Genomic DNA, 18,072 nt, shown 5'->3' with positions numbered 1-18,072 from the left:
TCAACAAAGTACTGAGTAAAGGGTCTGAAAACCTATGTAAATATGATATTTCAGTTTTTGATTTTTTTATACATTTGCAAAAAATTGTGAAGATTGATGAGGGGAAAAACTATTTAATAAATTATAGAATAAGGCAGTAACATAAAATGTGGAAAAAGTGATGTGGTCTAAACTCTTTCCTAATGTATAAAATTGAGCACCAATCAATGCAATCTCCATAGACAAACATTGTCCGTAGAATGGCATTACTGAAGATCTCAGTGATTTTCAACGTGGCACCGTCATAGGATGCCACTTTCCTTCAAATCTCTGCCCTGCTAGAACTGCCCCAGTCAACTGTAAGTGCTGTTATTGTGAAGGGGAAATGTCTCAGCCGCGAGGATGTAGGCAACACAAGCTCACAGTACAGGACAGCCGAGTGGTCCTTCCACATATTTTCCCCAATTTCGCACTAATGCAATTCCACAAAATATACAACATGCATAGCAGCAGATTAGCAAAAAAATGTAATAGCACATTATCCAAACAGGTTGTCGCATAGAAGCCTTTAGCCTAACGTATTTACTTCACACAACGTCGCAATAAATTCAAAGCACGCGCATAATTGACACTGCCAGACTGCACACACAACCCGAATGCAGTTAATAAACTCTACAGGAAACCTCTACAGTATAGCCTATAAAATAACATGTACCTCTTTGAGCTGTTATTGTGACTCTTCAGACAGTCACACATTTTATAGGACAATGCACAATTCACTTCATAGGCATCTAAGTCACAGACATGAAATCTGTGAGGAGAGCCAGCTCTCCTGTCCTAGAGCCAAGGCTATTTCCCTATCCAATCCCAATACCACTGAAACCCAAAATGCAGATTCCTGTCTCACATGAAAATTCCTAACTTTATTCTGTAATCCATAGGTTGTAAAGCATTATCAAAGCACGTCTCTCGCCTATGCATGTCAAAACACAGCTATAACATTATCCCCGCTGTCTCGTACTTGCTGCCCATGAGAGCTTCACTAGAGAATGTGTGAATAACAAACGGTTTGAGAGTAGATATGGATATGTTTAAAACAGAGTTGGTCCTCGTTAAGAATAAGATACCTTCCCACTGGGCACAGACGTCAGCTCAACGTTTATTCCACGTTGGTTCAATGTAATTTCATTGAAATGCCGTGTAAACAACGTTGTTTACACCAGTGTGTGCCCAGTGGGTTTATATTTAAACTATTTCCACTCTTCATCTTCATCTACAGTATCTGTATAATCATCAGCTAGATTTAGCCAAATATAGGAGATATTCTGTCTCGGGGTGCGCTTTGTGCGTCCTGAGCGTGCTCTGTGTCGAGATAACCTACTGCTGGAATGCGCTGAATTAATAGAGGAATATGATATCGCTCCATATTTATGAACGGCCGGTCTCGCAATTCACAACAATGTCATTGGTGAGAAAAGATAGTTACTCTATCATTACTAAATATCAGTTGAATTTGCTCTGAAATCTTTACATAGTGGCACGGCCAAGCCGACAAGGTGGCACAGCACCCATCTCGGGAGAGAGCTGACGCTTAAACCGACTAGTAAAAACCTAAAACTGACCCTTACCTTAACCAAACCCTCAACCCTGAGCCTAATTTTTATACATTCTGAAATGAAATATAGATTTGGGCGTGTGTCTTTATAGCCATCAATAATTGAACCTCTGCATTTGAGCTTCGACGCTGCCATTGGACATGACTCAACACAACCGCAACACAGGCAGTATAGCAGCTTTCACTGATTTAAAAGGAAGCATTCCCTCCCTGTCTGATGGCAATGCCGGACGCCCCCCTGGGTGTAGTGTAGCAGAGCCGTGATTTGGGGAGAACCCTGGCATAGTGACCATCTTGGTTTTAAATGGGCACTTCCGATTGTTGCTGTATTTCCTGGGACTATCGGGATAAATATGAATTATTTTCGGTATTGAAACTTGGTGGATTTTCGGGAAAATATTCATCCCTACTCCCTATATGCCTATGCAACTTTATTTTGTTTTACACAAAATGCTCTCAAACGTTTAAAAACACCCTCCACGGCATTCAGCGTGTTTATTATGAAGCTTAATGTCAAAACGGTCAAGTGAACCAAAGAGAGTAATTAAGGGGAGAGACTGGGGAGCTCAGCTCATCATCAGACCTAAATCTAAAAAAGGTCTCCCAGGCCTCTCTCTCTCCCGCTCTCCCTCCCTCCCGCAGGTCTTGGAATGGGTGTGAGGTCCTAGAGTCAAGTTCGGGACAGGATGGGACAAAATCGACAGCCCACAGGAATGGGCAGCATAGGAATAGTTATAAACTGAGGGGGGCAGATGGGTTAGAAATATGTCATGTGTGGAGCATTGCAACCAACAAAAACTGTGTGTAGGCCTAATATAGTTTACTTAATAAAAATCGGAGCGATTTCTGCATATTGCACCTTTAATAAAACACAATTTCCACCACGCTAGAGTGGCTAATGCTACTTGAGCCAAACAGGTTGCAGCAGTCTTTGTACTGCAGTTTAACAGACGCCCGGCCCAGAAAGAGAATTTCCATATGTAACAGTATAGCTTCCGTCCCTCTCCTCGCCCCTACCTGGGCTCAAACCAGGGACCCTCTGCACACATCAACAACAGCCACCCTCAAAGCATCGTTACCCATCACGCCACAAAAGCCACGGCCCTTGAAGAGCAAGGGGAACAATTTCTTCAAGGTCTCAGAGCGAGTGACGTCACCAATTGAAACGCTATTAGCGCACACCTCGCTAACTATTTCACATCGGTTACACTCACCCCCCTTTTCCGCAGCAACCAGTGATCCGGGTCACGGCACCAATGTAACAGTATAGCTTGCGTCCCGCCCTGGGCTTGAACCAGGGACCCTCTGCACACATTGACAACAGCCACCCTCGAAGCATCGTTACGCATCGCACCACAAAAGCCACGGCCCTTGAAGAGCAAGGGGTCTCAGAGGTCTCAGAGTGAGTGACGTCACCGATTGAAACGCTATTAGCGCACACTCCGCTAACTAGCTAGCCATTTCAGGTCGGTTACACATACACTGCCACATAGAGAAGTCAGATTTGAAAATTCCTAATAAGACATCACCTTTGTGCACAAAACGTCCATTCAATTATTCAAATAATTGTTGCAGAGGCAGATTCTTTTTAATTGTTATTATTCATCCAATGTCTGCCATGTTTTTGGATGATGTGATGACGTCATCACTGCTCGAGCTGCTCCCGGTGCACACTGTGTGCTAGTGTGCATGTGATGTTGGTCTGTTAAATGTAAATGTAAATAAACCAGATGCAACCCGAATATAGACGATCCATGAATCGGCGTATGCGAACATCAATAGATTACCTTGAAAACAACGGGTAGACATCTTGGATGCAGTCTCCAGTTCTTATTATACCTCAGTAGTGTACAGCCAGCTGCATACTTGTCTTCGGTCTCTCTTTATGTAGTGTTGCCTCTCTTGTCGTGATGTGTGTTTTGTCCTATATTTTTATTTTATTTATTTTTAATCCCAGCCCCTGTCCCTGCAGGAGGTCTTTTGGTAGGCCGTCATTGTAAATAAGAATGTGTTCTTAACTGACTTAACTGCCTAGTTAAATAAAGGTGAAATAAAACATTTCAAAATACAGTCCAGTTGGACACAGATGACATAATAGGAATAATAGTGCCACCTGCTTGGGCTAGTGGAAACCCCCAGAGCAGGGGACAAACAGACGAGCAGTTAACAGAGGAAGATATTTCAGATTACTACAAGTACACATGAGCATGGGACAGGACTGATTTTAAATCGGGATGGGAAAGTTCTGGGGTTATAGAACTGTTGCAGGATCAAGACAGCACGGGAATGAATTTTCACTCCTGTGTCAACCTCTAACTCGGTATCCCAGTCACCGGTATTCAACCATAGTGAGAACCCCTCTGATCGTTACAAAATAATGGGCTTTCTAATAGCTAACCTTAGAGTTAAGAAGAGACAGTCATTCAAACTACACTCTTTTCAAGAAGAAAATAACTGTACACTTAACACTAAAAGTAGTTTTGGTATTACAGTACGTTGAACTGTGACATAAGCCATAGTTGGAAGAAACAGTCGTTTCCCAAATCGGACTTCCGAGATTGGTTTATTTCAGTGACAAGCCAGTATAACAGAACCCCAGTTTAGAGTAGATACTGTTCTTCCCATTACAGCGGGACAATTTCATTACCCCATGCCCAGACGTAGTAATAAACGACTCACACTGCGGCCTGTGGCAGAAATTGCACTGCAGATTTATAATATATCCTGTTCTGCTCCTACTGTATGCATCCGTCAACGTATGACGTCAGAGAAATATCACTGAATCGTGACTTGTTTTGAATGAGAACTTCAGGAAGGCTGTAGGCTACAGTATGTCTGGAAACGTCAAAATAGTGACATACACCAATTCACAGGTTAGCGTGAAGAAATCACTCCATGAGATATGTTTATACAACAACATCATTCTTATGACAATAACATTAGTGTAAATATATTTTTGGACGTGTAATATGTCCATAGCATTCTGATTTAGACCCGAAAAAGGATCTCATTAAGTTCTGTTTAGTTGTGGTCATATGTCTATATGACACATGTTATTATCCTCATGGGGGCTTCCATCTCATACAGTAGCTAAAGAAATAGTAAGTAAGTAGCCTTAGCTTGTGCGAGCCAGAACGGCTAATAGGGCAGGAACCCATCTCCTGTTTCTGTAGCATGAGGCAGCTTGACGTACAAGTACACCCCGAGGACAGGACCCTAGTCTATCGCGGTGCCTTACCCCAAATCTATCTCCTTAATGCTGAGTGCCAAGATGATACGCATCAGGTCCCATTTTTTATGTCTTTCATATGACTCGTCGAGGGAATGAACTCACAACCTTCAAAAAAACATATTACATGTCTTGTCATGCATCAGACGCTCTTATCCAGAGCAGTATAGTATATCATATATCTCAACACACATATCAATTCAGGCAAATGCTCTCTCTGTACTGTATAGCCAATAGACTTTACCAAGACAAGTGTGCTACTCTTAGCATAACTATAGTTTTAATTTTTAGATTAAGTGTCTCTAATGTCCATGCTAATGTTTTAGATACATGTAAATTGTAATGTATTTTTGTCTGTGGTCTTTTTCATTATGTCACGGACCCCAGGAAGACTAGCTGTCGCCATTGTCGTCAACTAATGGGGATCCTTATAAAAATCATAAATTACTTCATGGGTTGAATGCTCTGGTTGTAGTACAGGACATCATGATAACCAAGACTTTAAATATGGATTATTGACTATGGTGATTCTACAGGAAAAGAGTGAAAGAGCCACAGTAACTAATTTCCTGTAATAATTACCAGCTTGGCTTGGCCCTATCCCCCTTTAACAGGATTTAGCATTTATCCTCCACTACTAAACCAGATTAAGGTCCCATAATAATGACCCAAATAGAAATCATTACTCTCTTCCAAGTCTTCTGCTCTAATGCTAATAATGAGAGGATGGAATCTTCAGGAGTTCCAGTCCCAAATCTCTGTCTCGTGGATGGAAGGCAGCCAAAAGACATGGCGCGAAAACACGCTGCTCCCAAATTGAAAAGCCAATTACACACAAACCACAGGAGAGACCAGTGTAATGTGCCAGTGTGTCCTTGTGCTTCATGTGGTGCCTCACACAGAGAAGCAACTAGGGAGGGATTACTACCATATCAATGTGCTTTAGCTGGGGGGTTAGTGTAGGCACTGAAACCCAACTATTTACATTTACATTTACATTTAAGTCATTTAGCAGACGCTCTTATCCAGAGCGACTTACAAATTGGCGCATTCACCTTATGATATCCAGTGGAACAACCACTTTACAATAGTGCATCTAAATCTTTTAAGGGGGGGGTTAGAAGGATTACTTTATCCTATCCTAGGTATTCCTTAAAGAGGTGGGGTTTCAGGTGTCTCCGGAAGGTGGTGACTGACTCCGCTGTCCTGGCGTCGTGAGGGAGCTTGTTCCACCATTGGGGTGCCAGAGCAGCGAACAGTTTTGACTGGGCTGAGCGGGAACTGTGCTTCCTCAGAGGTAGGGGGGCCAGCAGGCCAGAGGTGGATGAACGCAGTGCCCTTGTTTGGGTGTAGGGCCTGATCAGAGCCTGAAGGTATGGAGGTGCCGTTCCCTTCACAGCTCCGTAGGCAATCACCATGGTCTTGTAGCGGATGCGAGCTTCAACTGGAAGCCAGTGGAGAAAGCGGAGGAGCGGGGTGACGTAAGAGAACTTGGGAAGGTTGAACACCAGACGGGCTGTGGCGTTCTGGATGAGTTGTAGGGGTTTAATGGCACAGGCAGGGAGCCCAGCCAACAGCGAGTTGCAGTAATCCAGACGGGAGATGACAAGTGCCTGGATTACGACCTGCGCCGCTTCCTGTGTGAGGCAGGGTCGTACTCTGCGAATGTTGTAGAGCATGAACCTACAGGATCGGGTCACCGCCTTGATGTTAGTGGAGAATGACAGGGTGTTGTCCAGGATCACGCCAAGGTTCTTAGCACTCTGGGAGGAGGACACAAGGGAGTTGTCAACCGTGATGGCGAGATCATGGAACGGGCAGTCCTTCCCCGGGAGGAAGAGCAGCTCCGTCTTGCCGAGGTTTAGCTTGAGCTGGTGATCTGTCATCCACACTGATATGTCTGACAGACATGCAGAGATGCGATTCGCCGCCTGGTTATCAGAAGGGGGAAAGGAGAAGATTAATTGTGTGTCGTCTGCATAGCAATGATAGGAGAGACCATGTGAAGATATGACAGAGCCAAGTGACTTGGTGTATAGCGAGAATAGGAGAGGGCCTAGAACAGAGCCCTGGGGGACACCAGTGGTGAGAGCGCATGGTGCGGAGACAGATTCTCGCCACGCCATCTGGTAGGAGCGACCTGTCAGGTAGGACGCAATCCAAGCGTGGGCCGCGCAGGAGATGCCCAACTCGGAGAGGGTGGAGAGGAGGATCTGATGGTTCACAGTATCAAAGGCAGCAGATAGGTCTAGAAGGATGAGAGCAGAGGAGAGAGAGTTAGCTTTAGCAGTGCGGAGAGCCTCCGTGACACAGAGAAGAGCAGTCTCAGTTGAATGCCCAGTCTTGAAACCTGACTGATTAGGATCAAGAAGGTCATTCTGAGAGAGATAGCAGGAGAGCTGGCCAAGGACGGCACGTTCAAGAGTTTTGGAGAGAAAAGAAAGAAGGGATACTGGTCTGTAGTTGTTGACATCGGAGGGATCGAGTGTAGGTTTTTTTCAGAAGGGGTGCAACTCTCGCTCTCTTGAAGACGGAAGGGACGTAGCCAGCGGTCAAGGATGAGTTGATGAGCGAGGTGAGGAAGGGGAGAAGGTCTCCGGTAATGGTCTGGAGAAGAGAGGAGGGGATAGGGTCAAGTGGGCAGGTTGTTGGGCGGCCGGCCGTCACAAGACGCGAGATTTCATCTGGAGAGAGAGGGGAGAAAGAGGTCAAAGCACAGGGTAGGGCAGTGTGAGCAGGACCAGCGGTGTCGTTTGACTTAGCAAACGAGGATCGGATATCGTCAACCTTCTTTTCAAAATGGTTGACGAAGTCATCCGCAGAGAGGGAGGAGGATTCAGGAGGGAGGAGAAGGTAGCAAAGAGCTTCCTAGGGTTAGAGGCAGATGCTTGGAATTTAGAGTGGTAGAAAGTGGCTTTAGCAGCAGAGACAGAAGAGGAGAATGTAGAGAGGAGGGAGTGAAAGGATGCCAGGTCCGCAGGGAGGCGAGTTTTCCTCCATTTCCGCTCGGCTACCCGGAGCCCTGTTCTGTGAGCTCGTAGTGAGTCGTCGAGCCACGGAGCAGGAGGGGAGGACCGAGCCGGCCTGGAGGATAGGGGACAGAGAAAATCAAAGGATGCAGAAAGGGAGGAGAGGAGGGTTGAGGAGGCAGAATCAGGAGATAGGTTGGAGAAGGTTTGAGCAGAGGGAAGAGATGATAGGATGGAAGAGGAGAGAGTAGCGGGAGAGAGAGAGCGAAGGTTGGGACGGCGCAATACCATCCGAGTAGGGGCAGAGTGAGAAGTGTTGGATGAGAGCAAGAGGGAAAAGGATACAAGGTAGTGGTCGGAGATTTGGAGGGGAGTTGCAATGAGATTAGTGGAAGAACAGCATCTAGTAAAGATGAGGTCAAGCGTATTGCCTGCCTTGTGAGTAGGGGGGGAAGGTGAGAGGGTGAGGTCAAAAGAGGAGAGGAGTGGAAAGAAGGAGGCAGAGAGGAATGAGTCAAAGGTAGACGTGGGGAGATTAAAGTCACCCAGAACTGTGAGAGGTGAGCCATCCTCAGGAAAGGAACTTATCAAGGCGTCAAGCTCATTGATGAACTCTCCAAGGGAACCTGGTGGGCGATAAATGATAAGGATGTTAAGCTTGAAAGGTCTGGTAACTGTGACAGCATGGAATTCAAATGAGGAGATGGGTCAGGGGAGAAAGAGAGAATGTCCACTTGGGAGAGATGAGGATTCCAGTGCCACCACCCCGCTGGCTCGATGCTCTAGGGGTATGCGAGAACACGTGGGCAGACGAAGAGAGAGCAGTAGGAGTAGCAGTGTTATCTGTGGTAATCCATGTTTCCGTCAGCGCCAGGAAGTCTAGGGACTGGAGGGTAGCATAGGCTGAGATGAACTCAGCCTTGTTGGCTGCAGACCAGCAGTTCCAGAGGCTGCCGGAGACCTGGAACTCCACGTGAGTCGTGCGCGCTGGGACCACCAGGTTAGAGTGGCAGCGGCCACGCGGTGTGAAGCGTTTGTATGGCCTGTGCAGAGAGGAGAGAACAGGGATAGACAGACACATAGTTGACAAGCTACAGAAGTGTTGTTTCTTGTATTATTGTCTCTTGTGTCTTTAGAGAACTGTTTCACTTTGATATCCTTTTTCTTCTGTCCTGATTTTCTCTTTCTTTTCTTCTGTTAACTAGATATTCTTTGTTGTTCTTCGTTAGCTAGCTAGCTTCTTCCAAAATAGTCCCTAGCAACTATAGTTACACTTCAGTACAGCTAACTGGACCCTAAATATTGACTCAACATAGGATGTCAACGGAAATGATTTATCCTCTCTCTATGTACAGTTGAAGTCAGAAGTTTACATACACCTTAGCCAAATACATTTAAACTCAGTTTTTCATAATTCCTGACATTTAATCCTAGTAAAAAAAAATCCCTGTTTTAGGTCAGTTAGGATCACCACTTTATTTTAAGAATGTGAAATGTCAGAATAATAGTAGAGAGAATGATTTATTTCAGCTTTTATTTCTTTCATCACATTCCCAGTGGGTCAGAAGTTTACATACACTCAATTAGTATTTCGGAGCATTGCCTTTAAATTACTTTTGGGTATCCTTCCACAAGCTTCCTACAATAAGTTGGGTGAATGTTGGCCCATTCCTCCTGACAGAGCTGGTGTAACTGAGTCAGGTTTGTAGGCCTCCTTGCTCGCACACCCTTATTCTGTTCTGCCCACACATTTTCTATAGGTTTGAGGTCAGGGCTTTGTGATGGCCACCCCAATACCTTGACTTTGTTGTCCTTGACACAACTTTGGAAGTATGCTTGGGGTCATTGTCCATTTGGAAGACCCATTTGCGACCATGCTTTAACTTCCTGACTGATGTCTTGAGATGTTGCTTCAATATATCCAGATAATGTTCCTTCCTCATGATGCCATCTATGTTGTGAAGTGCACCAGTCCCTCCTGCAGCAAAGAACTCCCACTACACAATGCTGCCCCCCCCCCCCCAATGCTGCCCCCCGTGCTTCACGGTTTTTCCTCCAAACATAACGATGGTCATTATGGCCAAACAGTTCTATTTGTCTTTCCTCAGACCTGAGGGCATTTGTCCAAAAAGTACCATCTTTGTCCCCATGTGCAGTTGCAAACCGTAGTCTGGCTTTTTTATGGCGGTTTTGGAGCAGTGGCTTCTTCCTTGCTGAGCGGCCATTCAGGTTATGGCGATATAGGACTCGTTTTACTGTGGATATAGGTACTTTTGTACCTGTTTCCTCCAGCATCTTCACAAGGTTATTTGCTGTTGTTCTGGGATTGATTTGCACTTTTTACACCAAAGTACATTCATCTCTAGGAGACATAACGCGTCTCCTTCCTGAGTGGTATGACGGCTGCATGGTCCCATGGTGTTTATACTTGCGTACTATTGTTTGTACAGATGAACGTGGTACCTTCAGGCGTTTGGAAATTGCTCCCAAGGATGAACCAGACTTGTGGAGGTCTACAATTTTTATTTTTATTTTCCCATGATGTCAAGCAAAGAGGCACTGAGTTTGAAGGTAGGCCTTGAAATACATCCACAGGTACACCTCCAATTGACTCAAATGATGTCAATTAGCCTATCAGAAGCTTCTAAACTCATGACATCATTTTCTGTTATTTTCCAAGCTGTTCAAAGGCACAGTCAACATAGTGTATGTAAACTTCTGACCCACTGGAATTGTGATACAGTGAATTATAAGTGAAATAATCTGTCTGTAAACAATTGTTGGAAACATTACTTGTGTCATGCACAAAGTAGATGTCCTAACAGACTTGCCAAAACTATAGTTTGTTATCAAGAAATTTGTGGAGTGGTTGAAAAACGAGTTTTAATGACTCCAACCTAAGTGTATGTGTCACGTCCTGACCCTTCTAAGATGTCATGTTCTATAGTAGAGTAGGTCAGGGCGTGACAGGGGGGTGTTTTTGGGTGGTTTTCGATGTTTTCTATTTCTGTTTAAATTCTATGTTTCTATTTCTATGTTGTTGTTTTTTTGGGATGATCTCCAATTAGAGGCAGCTGGTCCTCGTTGTCTCTAATTGGAGATCATATTTAAGTAGGGGGTTTTTCCCACCTGTGTTTTTGGGCAGTTATTTTCTGTTTAGTCTCTGTACCTGACAGAACTGTATTCTGATCGTTTGTTATTTTGTCTTTGAGTTAATAAATATCATAATGAGCACTCAACACGCTGCGCATTGGTCCCCTCTATATGACAGCCGTTACAGTATGTAAACTTCCGACTTCAACTGTACATAATATACTATACACAGCTGTTTTGACTTTGAGCCCAGTTTGAAAGGACAATACATCCAATAATTTACTAGAAGCACAACAATGAGCATGCATTTAATTGACTGCTACTACTTCAAACTGCTAGTAGTAATCTAAATGCAGATTGCTTGCTTAAAAATACTCATCCCAGTACAGGGAGATGTCATCATATCCAAAGTTACCTTGAGCCTCAATCACCCTGGAAGAAAGCTTTACCATGCGGTAACTTTACACTATCATATTTCAAAGCAGATTAAATTGGGCTTGTTCTACGATCCAAAGAGATTTAGGCAGCAGGGAGATGCTAACCTGAGCTTTGTTGTGCTTGAACTGGGCCCAGAAGACAGCATTCACAAAATCCAGATACATTTTGGAATAGTTCCCCTGTTACTCCTCCGCAATGTAATTCACAAGAAAATCAACATTAAGCTGCTGCGACATTCTTTACAGAAAAAAACGATCCAATTAGCCCCCCCCCCAAAAAAAAAACACCCGGTACATCTATCATTTACGGCGCATACTCTCAGGGGGTTAACTAGGATTAAACTGAGGATGTAGTGAACACCAAGGTTATCTCCATAGCCATTAGGATATTCTAGCTATATTCTACAGTATTATCTACACCTTTAGCGAGGTCATTACTACAATCCCCTCAAGGAGATCTCAGTCACTCAGGAACTCACTAAATAGGCACTGTATTCTGGTACTCAACATTATATGGCTCAAAGGTGTAAAATACATCAGTTGCCTGCAACTTTTAAATGCAACACATTGCAGCGTTACCAGGTTTGACACTGATTTCTGGGGATTCCTGCTCATTTCTGAGAATATGTTTACTGATTTGCGGCAGGTAGCCTAGCGGTTAGAGCATTGGGCCAGTAACTGAAAGGTTGCTAGATTGAATCCCTGAGCTGACAAGGTAAAAATCTGTTGTTCTGCCCCTGAACAAGGCAGTTAACCCACTGTTCCCAGGTCATCATTGTAAATAAGCATTTGTTCTTAACTGACTTGCCTAGTTAAATAAAAACGTTTGTAGTCAGTATATTTGAGTTCCTGTGATGAATGACTACTCTGGTGGGCAATTCACCTGTGCTTTAATGACCTCTCATGAGAGATGAACTGTGAGAACTGAGACACAGTGTGTCAAATGTTTTCTTGTTTCCAAAGACCATTTCAATCTAGTGGGAGTTTAGGTATATTAGTAGGGTCTCTCACTGTGTATATGATGAGATCATCGATTCACCTGCCTGCATGAGAGCTTGGCTGGCTATGAACTCCCTGATCTTAACTAACGAATGACTGAATCCAATGCCTATGCATGCTGTGCCACTGTTATTAAATTTAGCTCAGTCTACTTTGATACAGAATGTTATGTAAAAGGATTTATAATTATGAATGTATTAATCTCTCGTAAAAAATGAACACCTACGTACGGTATAAGTCTCCAGCACACAAAAAGTTAAATCTGCCCTTTACATGATACAATACTTTCTCCCGCCCCCTGCTCTGCTCCTCCTAGCCTTGAAACAGACAGAGGGCATTGTGTGTTTTAGACTCTTATGCAACTATTCGAAAATCCAGGGGTTACCTTTGGGATTTGAGCGCCATAGTCAGTAATCGTCCTTCAAGCCATCCCCAGCTAGCACATTTGGTTCCTTGGAAGTTTTTGGTTTCACATTGGTCTGGGAACAAAGCCATATGTTTCTTGACCAGTAAAAGTGAACGTTTTTTAAACGTTCTGACAGCAGAAGTGACAATATTGCCTGTTCTGCGAACAAACATTTTTAGGTTGCAGGGAGGTTCTGAGAATGTTTTACTATGGTTCCCTAAAAGTTTTCCTGGGAGGTTTTATTAACGTTCTGAGAATGGAAATGATTGAATGATGATGAAAATGATGAAAAATTCTGAGAACATTCTAAATGTTGTGAATAAAATGTAAAGGTTTCAATAACACTGCTAGCTTAGTTTGGGTTAACTTTTTTGAACTCCAAGCACAGATAGGACACATGGAAATTAATTTGCTTAAGCCGAGTTTGGCCCCAATTTAGCTGTGCCAGACAGGTTTTGGAGATCGGAAACAAAATCCCCATGTCGTTCCCTACTCGGGGTAAGCGGCCGTTCCCAACGCTTGTTTAATGTGAGCCGATCAGAGACACAATCTGAGGGCTACCGATCCGGTCTTTGAGCAGTCCCAGACGTCCCGATATTTTCAAACACTTGATTTTATCGGCACTAAATCTGCAATGCTCTTGTAGTGTGAGATATGCAACGACAAGATTTGAGATCGGTGATCAGCAACAGCCAATTAGAGCTCTCCAGAGGAGGAGCTAGTGAGATGGTAGAGCATGGTGTGGCTCAGTTGGTAGAGCATGGTGAACATGGTGTTTGCAACGCCAGGGTTGTGGGTTCGATTCCCACGGGGGACCAGTATGGCAAAAACAAAAGTATGAAATGTATGCATTCACTACTGTAAGTCGCTCTGGATAAGAGCGTCTGCTAAATGACTAAAATGTAAATGCTGTATCAGATCACCCAGAATGTGGACTCTCAAGCAGGAGCAATGACCAGTACTAGTATGCGTTTGTACTTGCCATAGTGTCAAATTGTTACAGCTCTGACAAGCTCTTTACACACAATGTTATTCATCTCAAAATGTATTGGCTAGATATTTCAACTCATTATGGCAAGCGTGAATGTCTGACTGAAAATGTTTATGAGGCTGCTTTGAGCCAAAGCTCGTTCTAGCTATCTAATCACATGACATCCTTGTTGTGTGAGACAGTGTCGTATCGAGAATCATCACGACCAAGTTAAGAATCTTCTAGTGTGTGATGGCCCGTCTGTGCCACTACATTGGCAAGACAAAAAACTACAGGAAAGATGGTTGTTTAATGTGAGAGGCTCAGCAATGTTAGAATTTTAAAAGTTGTGTAGTGTCCACCTGGCATTAGGCATGCAAACACATTTATTTTATTGTGTCACAGCATCACTGAAATTTAAACCTATGATCATCTGTTCTCTATTCATGGAATTAGTCCACTGCGCCACCACGATGGAGCTAGCATGCCATGTTTTTTTTTTAACTCACACAAAGCTGTTAATTTTTGTCTATTCAAACGGACCCCATTTTAAAGAGAACAAGCACTCATTAAGATCAGGTGTGGCCAATTAGTGGGAGTGGCCAACACACCTGAACACACTTAACAAGATAGAGGAGAGAGAGAGTTTTGTTGACTCTGAGAACGGAATGTATGTTTTTAAATAACATTCTTAGAAAGTTATTTAAATGTTACTAATGTTTTCTTGTGTTTTTTTTATGGTACCCTAGCGGTTAAGAGCGCTGGTTTGAATCCCCGAGCAGACTAGGTGAAAAATTGGTCGATGTGCCCTTGAGCAAGGCACTTAACCCTAATTGCTCCTGTAAGTCGCTCTGGATAAGAGCGGCTGCTAAATGACTAAAATGTACTGTAAATATAAACATTGCTTTAAATTGAAGAACCATGAGGAAAACATTATGCTGAAGTACTGATATTCTCACAGAAGAACGTTTTTTTCATAACATTGTCAGAACAATTTGAGAACATTACTTTAAATAAAACCATGAAAAAACCTGTAGGAAACGTTATGCTGAAGTATTGAAATTCCCACAGAAGAACGTTGTTTCATAACGTTCTCTGAGCTATTGGAGAACATTTCCCATGTCAAACCATTTGGAGAACGTTCCTAGAACATTACAAAAAATGTAACCATGTTTGAACTTTTAGGAAACGTTCTGTTTAAAGTAAAAAAATGTTATTTTGTCAAGTTCCTTAAATGTGCTGAGAATGTCCCAAAGACAAGCAACTATCCTGCACCATAGGACAACCACGCTCCCAACACGCTCTAAGAAACATAACACTGAATGTTATGAGTGAGCTGGGTCACAACTCATTGTCTTTTGTTACTATTGTTTTGATTCCGCTATTCCCACCTGCCCTGTGTACGGTGTGTGTGTGTGTGTGTGTGTGTGTGTGTGTGTGTGTGTGTGTGTGTGTGTGTGTGAGAAGGGGGCTGTGTGTGCTGTGTTTCTGAGTGTAGGAGGCATCATGTCCATTTAGAGTACATTGGTGAGGCATGAGGCAGGCACTGAAGAGAGCAATCAAGATGTCATAAAAACACTAGCTATAGTTCATTCCTTTCCTATCTCTTCTTGTAATTGGCACAGCTGTGTGCTGGAACCTATGAGAGAAATCATAGAGTCACATAAACACATGGACCATTTGGACATTGAGAGGGGAAATGGAATGTTCAATATGCACAACTCGTTCTCCAGCTATATGGTCCAAAAAACATCATCCATTTCTGTACCATCGTCAAGACAGTGTTATGTGGTCCTTATGACAGAGCATTCAAGTAAAGTGTTACTAAACTAGGATTAACCAATACCCAAAGCCTTTATAAGGATCTCATTATCTCAATAAAAGCCTCTGGCATTACCTAACAAAATCACCCAAAATGAAAGATTAAACACTGATGAATGAAATACTTTATAACCACTATTCTTATGTGTGTTTTATGTTTAAAAATAAAATGAGAGCCATGCTGAAGCCCTGGCGGGCTGTGCCGGGTCGGGTCGTACCATCTTTGGCGTAGAGGGAGATCTCCACCTTCCTCTCCTCGGAGCCCAGCAGAGCCTTGGCCATTTGGGCCACGGCAGGCCTCTTGGTGTGCGGCCCGTACAGGAAGCTGCAGGTGCACGGTTTCTGCATGACCTCAGCGCGCGTGTACCCGCACATGCCACAGAAGGCGTCGTTACAGAAGATGATGGCGCAGTTCTCCACGCGAGCATTGGCGATGATGAACTTGCGATCTGAGTAGGGAGGGAGTAATAGATCAATATTGTTTTAATCTAAAGAGTCATTGCAATTTGTCATCACATATAATACAGTCTACTACAGCTAAAACAGGTTTTTAGAAATGTTTGCAAATGTATTAAAAATACAAAAATACAAAAATCCCATTCACATAAGTATTCAGACCCCTACTCAGTACTTTGTTGAAGCACCTTTGGCAGCGATTACAGCCTAGAGTCTTCTTGTGTATGACACTACAAGCTTGGCACACCTGTATTTGGGGAGCTTCTCCCATTCTTCTCTGCACATCATCTCAAGCTCTGTCAGGTTGGATGGGGACTGTCGCAGCACAGCTATTTTCAGGTCTCTCCAGAGATGTTCGATCGGGTTCAAGGGCTCCGGCTGGGCCACTCAAGGACATTCAGAGACTTGTCCCGAAGCCACTCCTGCGTGGGCTTGGCAGTGTGCTTAGGGTTGATGTCCTGATGGAAGGTGAACCTTCGCTCCAGTCGGAAGTCCTGAGCGCTCTGGAAGAGGTTTTCATCAAGGATCTCTCTGTACTTTGCTCTGTTCATCTTTCCCTCGATCCTGACTAGTCTCCCAGTCCCTGCTGCTGAAAAACATCCCCACATCATGATGCTGCTACTTACTTGTTAGATATTACTGCATGGTCGGAACTAGAAGCACAAGCATTTCGCTACACTCACATTAACATCTGCTAACCATGTGTATGTGACAAATAAAAATTGATTTGATTTGACCATGCTTCACCGTAGGGATTGTGCCAGGTTTCCTCCAGACGTGACGCTTGGCGTTCAGGCCAAAGAGTTCAATCTCGGTTTCATCAGACCAGAAAATCTTGTTTCTCATGGTTTGAGAGTCCTTTAGGTGCCTTTTGGCCAACTCCAAGTGGGCCGTCATGTGCCTTTTACTGAGGTGGCTTGGTGGAGGCTTGATTGGTGGAGTGCTGCAGAGATGGTTGTCCTTCTGGAAGGTTCTCCCATCTCCACAGAGGAACTCTGGAGCTTTGTCAGAGTGACAATCAGGTTCTTGGTCACCTCCCTGACCAAGGCCCTTCTCCTCCGATTGCTCAGTTTGGCCAGGAGGCCAGCTCTAGGAAGAGTCTTGGTGGTTCGAAACATCTTCCATTTAAGAATGATGGAGGCCACTGTGTTCTTCGGGACCTTCAAATGTTCAGAAATGTTTTGGTACCCTTCCCCAGATCTGTGCCTCAACACAATCCTGTTTCGAAGCTCTATGGACAATTCCTTCGACCTCATGGCTTGGTTTTTGCTCTGACATGCACTGTCAACTGTGGGACCTTATATAGACAGGTGTGTGCCTTTCCAAATCATGTCCAATCAACTGAATTTACCACATGTGGACTCCAACCAAGTTGTAGAAACATGTCAAGGAGCTTCTGTTTTACATTTTTTATACATTTGCAAACATTTCTAAAAACATGTTTTTGCTTTGTCATTGTGGGTATTGTGTGTAGATTGTTGAGGAAAATGTTTTATTTAATCTATTTTAGAATAAGGCTGTAACATAACAAAATGTGGAAAAAGTCAAGGGGTCTGAATACTTTCTGAATGCACTGTATTTCCCTTCATAGTTTGCTTGCCTATGCATGACCATCCATCATCCACATACCTAATTTTTACCAAACGTAGCTTTTTTGTGTCAGCAATTGGACATTGTTCTTAGGGGGGGCTAGTTACCCCACATTACCCTATGCTTACTGGATACATATTAAGCAATCATTCATTCCAGCCTTACTGATTGAATCTTTCGTAAACTAAAATACAATTTAAATTGGTTATTCTACTTGACCAAACATGCCATATCAGTGACACCAAGGCATGTAACCCTGCATGAGAACTAAGATGGGAGAATCTGTAAGGTGCAAGTCTGTTTTCACATTCAACTGCTAAACTTGCTGTTTATATCAAAACTATAAACTGTTTAGAGCCTTAGAAAAACAAGTAGATGACGTTTTGGTATCAAAATATGTCCCCAGAAGGAAACATTCAGTGATGGATTTTAGTTATTGAAATGTAGCTGCTTTACTCTCTCCCATCCTGCTTAGAAATGCAGCTCGGGTTCTTCAGGTCCTGCTGTG

General features: G+C 43.6%; 1 protein-coding gene across 1 annotated transcript in view; it reads right to left on the bottom strand.

Annotated features, from left to right (window-relative positions):
- Positions 1-18,072, bottom strand: part of LOC106569206 (potassium voltage-gated channel subfamily H member 2) — an 80,425-nt gene that overhangs the window by 61,452 nt on the left and 901 nt on the right. Inside the window, exon 2 of the mRNA XM_045694140.1 lies at positions 15,737-15,967. Within this exon, the coding sequence (XP_045550096.1) occupies positions 15,737-15,967 (231 nt within the window). The remainder of the gene's footprint in view (positions 1-15,736; positions 15,968-18,072) is intronic.

The sequence above is a fragment of the Salmo salar genome, chromosome ssa14, assembly GCF_905237065.1.
Source record: "Salmo salar chromosome ssa14, Ssal_v3.1, whole genome shotgun sequence".
NCBI lineage: Eukaryota > Metazoa > Chordata > Actinopteri > Salmoniformes > Salmonidae > Salmo > Salmo salar.
The sequence above is the reverse complement of the archived record's forward strand: the minus strand, read 5'-3'. Positions and strand labels throughout refer to the sequence as shown.